General features: G+C 31.8%; 1 protein-coding gene across 1 annotated transcript in view; it reads left to right on the top strand.

Annotated features, from left to right (window-relative positions):
- Window positions 1–392: 392 nt before the first annotated feature.
- Window positions 393–9850, top strand: part of LOC105626152 (glutamate receptor ionotropic, kainate 2-like) — a 152043-nt gene continuing 142585 nt past the window's right edge. The window contains exon 1 of the mRNA XM_012207464.1: window positions 393–465. Coding sequence (XP_012062854.1) covers window positions 393–465 — 73 coding nt within the window. The remainder of the gene's footprint in view (window positions 466–9850) is intronic.

Consider the following 9850-nt stretch of genomic DNA (forward strand, 5'->3'; position numbering starts at 1 on the left):
GGTAATATAATATTTTAAATGTCACAAAATGAAATTTATTTATTAAATTTTATTCATATTTTCTATATTCTAATTTTTTCTTAATTAAAATGAGTATCATCATGCAATCTCATAGTTTTGCCCAATATCATCTGCTTTGATGTTATACGAGTTTTTTCTTTTTATTTTTCAGATCGAGTCCGCACGGAAGATGATGGTCGTCTAAGAATCTCATCCAATGTGCAACGAGTTTCTGAAGATGTATAGTTTGGTGTTAAAGTGTCGGTGAAATCGGAGCAACTTCGCGTATCTATGATTTCCTTTCCGTTCCTTCATCGCACTTTGTCTTACGGAAAATCTGCACGAACGATGTCATAGTCGTCCAAGTGCGAATTATTTTCACGTTGGACACAATGGCACTGTTATTTGTCATAATCGTCGTTTCGATCACTACTGCCATGTCGCTTCCGCCGGTCATTAGAATCGGTAAGTACATATCGATCGAATCTGTTAACTTTCAATTATTTATGCACGGGGTTATAATTAACACAATTGGCTCCATCATTTAATATACCGTCTCATGCATAATAGTATAACTTAATTGTTTCATAATTAATTAATTATGTGTTACTATAACTGAAAATCACATTTCTCACAATACATTATTTTGCATTACTTTACATTACTTAGACCAAACATTTATATAAAATATTGAAGATAAATTATTATTTCTTTTTACGCAATAATTTTAAACGAAAATTGTAATTAAAAATCCATTTTGCTATTTTATAAAATTTATAATTAAGAATTTAATCTATCTTATTCTATCTCTTTTTTATTTTTGCATTGGACATTCTTAAATCTGAAAATATTTTTTTCAAATCAAGTTATATAATACGCAGTGATGCTGTTTTCAATCGGTAATTTACGGTATATTATGCATATCATTAATTCATACAAAGCATTCGTGCACAAATATTGTATGATGTATACTATGCATACATGCTTACTTCGCTAGTAAGCTGTCAATTAGTTCAACTATTCGTGTAAAAATTTTTATTTTACTCATGTCCATCCATCCAATTAAATAATGAAATTAATTTTGTATTTAATTCAACAAAAATTTTAGATAAATACACATGAGCTACATTCTTGAATATTAAGAAAAAGTTATATTTTTATAAGAAACCTCCGAAGACATTATTTCCTATAATATCATGTATGTTAAACACACCTTCGAAATTACAAGAATTACTCATAATATTTGCAAGAATTAACAGTCAAACTTTATTTCACGATTTCACGTTTCAGACAACTTGCAAAACAATAATAATTTCGTATTCTCTCGCGCATTATATTCAACGGAGTTGTCAAGAGCGGCAGCTGGAAATCAGTTCCAGGCGACGATTTTTGGCGCATATAGAGAATTGTTTTTAGCTTCTTCCGCTACGCGGACCGCAGAACTTGTCCAAAACTTTCTATCGCTTGATTACACTTCGCTGTAGCGGGTAGATGCACGCGCGGTTTGGAATTACAGAGTCCGCGTAGAGATCGAATCTTCATCGTGCACCGCGTCTTCATCAGTATAGAATTCATTAAGTATTCCCGGGGTGTTCGCGTGAGTGTAGAACAGACGTGTCCGTGCGTGGGATGCCAAGCTTCGACTTCGGGCCGTGCGTATCATACCATCCGTTCAGAGCACGCATGCACATATACACGTGTCCATGACGCTAAAAGCAGAGAAGGACTTGAGATTGTTTGCTCACCGGTTAAGCCTTGCGATAGGAAAGTTTTTCATCGATCTAATTGGTTAAATTTCTCTGTGAGGCCACCGCCTCAGGGGAAACTTTGTCCGCAATTTCCTATGACGTCAGCGAGAATGAAGCGAGGGCGATAAAGCGAGCAGGCTTGTCAAGATGGGACGTGAGCGTTCACATATATAAGACGAATGAGAGACCGAAAGAAAGTAAGACGTCCCCGAAGGACGAAGACTCTGGCATCTTGAATAGCAGAAACTTTTCCAGACCATGAAGAAAATATAGAGGATATAGCGTATTCGTGTTCGAAACAATAATCTTCCTCGTGTTTGGAAAGCACTATAATTGAAATATCTGTCACTCGCACAGTGCATTCGAAAGTGGATGTGTAATAACAATAGAAATACAAATGGCTAGAATTAATAGATGATACGGAAAAAATGATTTTGCTGAAATATCTTTAAAAATGTAGCTAGATACAAATTTAAAAATAATTTTAGATTATTAAAATAATTATATAAGAAATTCAAGAATAATAAGCAATGCTGTAAAAAACTTGATATTTTGGCAATTAGCTTAAACGCTAACTTAATTATTTTAATAATTATTTTGAATCAACAAGATTATTTTCAAATTTTTCAATTCTTTCCGCGTGGTTAAAAAATTAATTCGTTTCTTTCAAACACACATATATATATATATATGTCTAATTTAGAAATATTTCAATTATAACAGTAATAAAGACATGTATCACGTTAATTCTCGACGAGATAAAAGTTAATCCATTAGTTAAAAAGTAATTAGTTTTCCATGTAATAACACACACACAATATATGATTTTTTATACAAACATTGCCGTATTGCTGCGTCGTTTGAAATAGTCATTATTTTTATAAAAATATTTGTTAATTTACGAAATATATTTTTTCAATTGTATTTAATCAAATTTCAAAGCAAAAAACAATTTCACAACTATATTAAAATTGTTGATCTTAGTAACTATCTAATTTTTTAAAGTTTTGTAACATTATTCAGATTTAATACTTAATTGACTTGTACATGCAATTTTATGCAGTAATTATCTCAATATTGAGTAACAACCGCAAGCTATCAATAATCCATTCGGAAAACGAGTACTCGCCCGCGCGAAAACTATTACCTCGCGAAAATGAAGCTTGTTAAAAATAATTGCGCAATCAATATAGATACATTACGTATGAGCTTCTTCGAGTTAAAAAATAAAAAAGTAAAATAAAACATGAATTTTAATTTTTATTATCATTATCTTTCTCTCTTAAATGTACGTTTTTTATTCTTATTCCTATTCTTCTTAAATTAAGTCGTATCATAGCTATTTACTTTTCTTTTAATATTTACTGCATTATCGCTCGTAAAAACTTGGAAATATGAATGTAAATATATAATTTTTAATATACGTGAGAATTCTCAATGTATTGAGCTCGGGTCCGTGGGTTCGCTAAACCCAAATGACTGTGCGGATCAGCCATCCCTGCGGGATACGCGCGAGTTTCTCGTATTACGTATCCTTCTCGTGCATCGTTTTCGATTAAAATGCAAGTCACCTAACGTCGCGCTAAAAACCAGCCGTCAAAAGCAGATATGATTATAAATTTTATCACGTCTACATCTCGCGCGCATGATCTTCGATCCAGTCGATCCAGTCTACAATGCAACGTACAATCGTTACATTGCATTTACTCGGTTCTTTGTCGGGATTAGAAAGAACATCCTGGCTCCTGGCACCAGCATGTGCAATAAATAATATGCAGATACATATGTGGCAATAAAGTGGCAATGAAACAAAAAAATATCATGAGAAAATAAATAAATATCATTCAATTAATACAAATAATAATCTTTATTATCTCAAATAATCTCCCTTAGAGACAATACATCTGTCAATGTTTGTACAGCTTGCGGAAATTCCATGAAAAGTCATCCTTGGATATCACCGTAAGTCTTGTTGACACATAGTTCTGATTCAAAATGTGTATGACAGTTCTTGAATCAAACAAAACGTTGCATTATCACTTCGAATCACTTTTTTTATTCTCTCAATCTTGCTCCCACAGACTTCTTTTTATTCTCTAAATTAAAGAAATGGCGAAAGGAACTCGATTTACATTTTGGGCATTTAGAACTGTGTGACAACAATAGTTAAAACGAAGTCATCCAAAGATAAGACTTTTCATATAGAGTTTCTGCAAGCTGTATAAACGTTATCAGAAGTATGTATTGTCTCTAGGGAGGATTACTTTGAAGAATAATGAAGGTCATTTATACATTAATTTAGTGTTTATTTTCTCATAACATTCACCAAACTTTATTGTCACACTACGTATATAGTGAAGCCATCATTTCACTAACTGCTGGCGAGTGTCGTAACAACTTCCGCAAAAAGTTTCATTGATCGCAAATTTTATGAACATACAGGGTGTGTACAAAGCGAACAGATTAATGTAATCCTCGGTGGCATCGGGAGATACGGTGAAAGGAAAAGGTTACGGGAGCGAATACTCGATAACGATCAAGATATCTTCGGCAAACACCGTGCTAGAAACGATGGAACCGTAAATGCCAGCCGCTTTCGTATTCCGAGAGGCGGTAACAGCGTGACATGTGATTTGCGCATGCAACGTTAACTCAGCCGTTGTGAAAGATTTGCACTTTTCGACAAGTGCTTTACTTGCAAATATAATAAATTTTGTAACGCACATGAATTATTCATAATTTCGATAATTTATGATTCATTGCTTTTGCAAATAAAACATTCTTCCTATTTTATGCAATTTATGAAAATTAAACGAATTTAAAGCTTTACATGGAAATTCGATTTTTCTGATTTACAAATTTAATTAGATACTGATCTAAAAATAAAATGTTAGTAATCTCAAGTATGATAAACAATGTTATAAAAAAAACACTTCGCATTTTGACATTTTATACTAGCAATCAGTTTAAGTGTCTTGCATAATAATTTTAATAGTCCAACAATTATTTTCAGATCCGTTCTAATTAAATTTATAAATATTTCAGGAAAACTATCATCTTTCTGTGTGCAAAATGGAGCACAATATCTTCGCGCTAACGTAAATCATTTACGGTACGAAAAGCGCCTTAAAATTCCTAGTATTTTTTTTTAATAAGAATTCTACAAAATAATGCGTAGTAAAAACGTGAGCTTGCAATTTCACGACTATTTTTTCTTCTATTTTTATCCAAGACATATATACAAAGCGTGCATTTTCTTGAATAGTAAGTTCATGAATCCATTCCGCAACTATGCCACGTGTTTTGCTAATAAATCATCGTTATATTCGTATATTCGAGAATTATCAATGCAGAGCCACTTGGTACATGTGACACTTCGAAAGTATTATCATCTTTGCTCTCTCGACATGACAAAAATTTTTAAATCAAAAAGAACTAGGTAAAGAGCGAGGCATGCCTGCAAGTTTATGGCGAGAAGAAAAACTTATGCCTGCAAATGCGAGTATAAACGAGCTTAATAAACTTCACGAAACCTCTAGCAGGAAGTGAGCGGAAGTAAATCGCCATCGCGTTGACAGCATTAAAGATTTATAACTTGCTCGCGCGTGCAAGGAAGAATCATAATGTGCTTTGGAAGCTTGCAGTCAAATATGCTTGCTCACCATCGCTCGCAAACATACATTCTGATAAATTTTCGAGTATGATATAGCAGGAATGGTTTCACACACAATTCCATAACACAGTTAGTAAGACTGAAAGGATATTTTATTGCAGACACATTTCATAATTAAATTGTTTCCCCGCTAGCTTTTTCGCGAATATAAAACATTAGACATTAATACTGATTTAATACTTTTTCTACATTCACACACACAAATATTGTATAATGCGTATTTTATCACGTATCGCTGGAAATTAAAAAATTGGAGTTGAAATCCGTCACTGAGAATTTATTCAGAGATTGAATGTCACGTCACATTGAAATGTGAAGAGATAATAACGAACGTGGCAGATACAATTTTTTTCGTCGAAGCATGCTGCTCCGTTCAATTTCCTATAAGCGGAATAAGTTATATCATATTGTAGATAAAAATTGTTTCCAATAAAAAGTAAACAATTTCAAACATAATGATCCTAATATCTCGAAAAATATGGAAGAAAAACGTTCAAGAGTTATTTTTTGCATAAATAAAAGTAGTGTAAATAAAGTAAAATCAATTTTTAAAAAGTTTTTAATTAATAGTTTTTTAAGGTAATATGAAAGTTATAATAATTTTTTTGAATGAAATCATATTATTTTTTGTACAGTATGATTCCTTTAATTATTCTGCATATAAAAGTATTAAGGTAAAGCTATAGAAAAATCAATATAGTTTATAAGATATTTTTGTCGCAAAGCGCACAGATTAAATTCTTTAAATGGAGTAAGTAATATCGCAACGCGTGTCATTAAAATATTAATTACACGTTATAATGTACTACAATAATAATACTAATTGGGTAGAATGATTAAAATATATGATAAAGAGATTACGAAAAAGCAATAATTTTATTATTGCATTTTTTTAACGCACATTGAAAGATATCGACAACAGTGGGGCGATAAAGTCATTAGGCTTCTACGAACAGGTCGATAAGGCATCCTTACCTGTAGCCAGCACCGGTTCTTCCATTAAAGCCTGGCGAAAATTACTTGAAGCGACTCTACAAGATCCTATCGTTTGGCTAAGTAGTTTTCATAAAGAACCGGAATTCTCGCATCCTCGTCCTACGCGTTCCGGTGCTTTTTCCCTTGACTTCTCTATTCCGGTCCTCGGACGAACGCTCGTCGATAATCGAACTCGAGAATCGATGGGGAGGCAATGGGTGAATTTTCTCATTTGAACTTCAACGGACGTAAATGCTTCCGGCTAGAGCTCAATTCACCAACGGCTACGCTCGATTTCGCACTTACGAAACGGAAGAACAATCGCTAGAAAGCTGTGAGATCAATTAAGACATCTGAAGAAGATCATCAGGATTATCTATCCGCCAAGTTTTCGTCAAGTGATCGTATTTTTTTAACGATCGTTTTTTAACATTTGCATTAAGAAATTTGTTATTTAAAATGAAGTTGTCAATTCTGAATTTTCCAATATACAATTTAAATTGCGCGTGAACGATATTTCTTACTGAGTCTTAGAAGATAAAAATTCTTTCTAACAGACAATATTAAGAAATAGACGAAAAAAGTATTTAAACACAAATAAGAGAGAAGAAAGTCCACCATTTTTGGTATCCATGATTCTTATTTCAGGATCATCTTAAGTATAATGTCTTAAGATGCTAATATATTTTAATTGGCTTATGATATCTTAAGACTTTACTTAAGACAGTCTCAAATATAAAAATTGACTATAAATACGCCTTAGTGTTTAATAATATTCATATATATGAATATACAAATACAATTATCAGTTGTATAGATTGTGCGTCGATTTGGACTTGAAACATAATCATGGATTGAAAAAATAATCTTCCTAATAATACTTATAGGCGTTTTAAAAGATCTGAAACTGAGAATTGAGAAGGATGAGGAAAGATAATTAGCAGCGGACGTAAATTAGATGATACTATTCATTGTACATGTAAGCATAAACTGGAATAATCGAAAGACATAATTTATGGCGCTAATGCGTCCGTATTATGCGACGAGATACGTTCGAGTTAATCCGCGTTATGAAACGACGATAAGATCGCGCTATAATATCGCTCGTCGGCTATGAAATTCACTGCATGCGTACTTCCAGAGCTGAGAATTCACAATAATTCGCTTGGTCGCATACAGTCTGAAACAATATCAAAATACTAATATGCGACAAAATTTTCTTTCAATTTCGATCTTTTTTTTTGTTTATTTTCAAAACTGAATGGATTGACAAAAACATTCGTAGATAATGTCACATTACGTAAAAAATATCTCATCTTTCTATAATTACTATATATAATTTCATTATAACTAACGGAATAAGCTAAATAGAAATTCGATTAAATCTCATTTCCACTAATTTTTACTGTCTTATTCTGACCAAATTCACGGTTTACATGCAATATTTTGTAAGGTGTCTTTTTGTATGTCGTGTAACGAGTTTTCTAACCGTATCCTATTTTCTCGGCGACCATCGCATTCAATTTCCCCGGAGTACAATAACGTTCGTGCACTGCGACTATGCCTGGCATGAAAACGTGCTATCAATAATTTCATCGTATTTAATTCTCTTTCCACTTACGCATCACTTTTATGTTGTAACAGCAAGCTAATTCTCATAAGTGTTGCTAAAAAATAAATAACCAACGCGATTGCTTCAATGAAGCGATAAAAGGAAAAGTGAAAAACGACAAAGAAATATCGTATTTTAGCGAGCTAATAAGGTAATTCGATAGATAATTATACATTCGAATATATTAATAATAGAAGATTCATTTCATTTTTAAGCTTTATTTTGTGCTTCGAATATTACGCGTATGTAACAATTGAGGCATCTTTGCATTTTATATATTTATCTGTTGCTTTGATACATTAATAAGCAATATATATGCATAACATGCTAAGTATGCTAGAGAAATAACAATCCCGTACTGGAGATTTTAAAGCAAATATTTCTTCGATTTGCACGGAAATATTCTTCACGTAACTATTTGAAAACATGATGAATTAACCAATTTTCTAACAGATTTTTCAAGCTATACAGCTTTGACTCATTCTTATTTTTCATCATTTCTGTGTCAAATGAAAAAAATGTTACTTTCTGAAGAAGCATTTTGCTTATTCTTTGTGTCCGTATGATATAAAAATTTAAAAATATATGGATCATAAAATTAAAATATGGCACATAAAATTAAATTCTACATAATGTTAAAATATTAATCTACTAAAAATTTATAAAAATATGTATTCATTCATTTCAAGAAAACTATCAGAAAATTTGGTGTTAAAAGTTTTTTCTAATCTTACTAAATAGAAATATAAACAAACATCTATTTCTTTTTAAATAATTGACAAAATATTAGAAATTGTTTACTGTCCGTCTCGCAAAAATTAAAGTTCAGACTTCATCTTAAATTTTTTCACAAATTTCTTTTGCTTTCAAAATTTCTGTCATATCATTGCTTTTTTCAATTGCTAGAATAGTCTGAGTATCGATTTTTCCATTCAACCTGAATGTCTACTCTATATAAATACTTGCACCAATAAGATTTCGCACTCGTAACGGAGAAACGAGATAAATTAGTACACAGTAAGATCGATGATGATTCATACAGTATGCATTCGAGATGTCAGCAGACACGCACGCACTCTTCTTCTTCACGACCATGGCTACAATTTCTTGCAACGAGAAGTAATATAGACTACAATATAAATTTGAGACACGATCATAAGACCGCAGAATGTCTTCTGGCGATCTATGGTGCTTCCTGCGATCTATGGTGCTTATGTAAAACATCACATCATAAACTTCGTGTCACATGCACGTTTATTTATGTATTTATCATCATCGCGAGATGAGCTACAATAGACTAGAATGATGCAGAGGACGATAAACGAATGCAGCAACTGAGAACTGAGAGTTTTCGCGGTCGTTTGCGGTTATCTACCATTTCTTAATACATTTTGCGATCATTTACTATATGCTATTACTTTAGAACATTTGTGATACAACTACACCTTGCAATTTTTAAAATCATTATTTACTGATAGAAATTGATATGTATATTGATAAGATTCTTTACAAGTAAACAATTCTAATAAGAATTCTTGGAAAAAAGTTTATTATTCGTTTATTAAAAAGTAAAAAATTCAGAGAGCTAAATATAAAAAAATTTTAATGTTTAGACATTGAAACATTTTAAAGAAAAATTTCATCAAATTAATTTGGCACTATATCAGACAGAAAATTTCGCAATACATATGTTTAGATGATATCATAAGAATAATAATAAATTTTTAAGGTAAATGTTATAAATGCAGATTAAAAACTTACTTTTTATCACTTTTTCTACAAAAACAGTTATTATAATAAGTTTTGGAACTATATTGCAATCAATTTCACGAAATATTTCTA

This window comes from Atta cephalotes, assembly GCF_000143395.1.
Source record: "Atta cephalotes unplaced genomic scaffold scaffold00004, whole genome shotgun sequence".
Classification (NCBI taxonomy): Eukaryota; Metazoa; Arthropoda; class Insecta; order Hymenoptera; family Formicidae; genus Atta; species Atta cephalotes.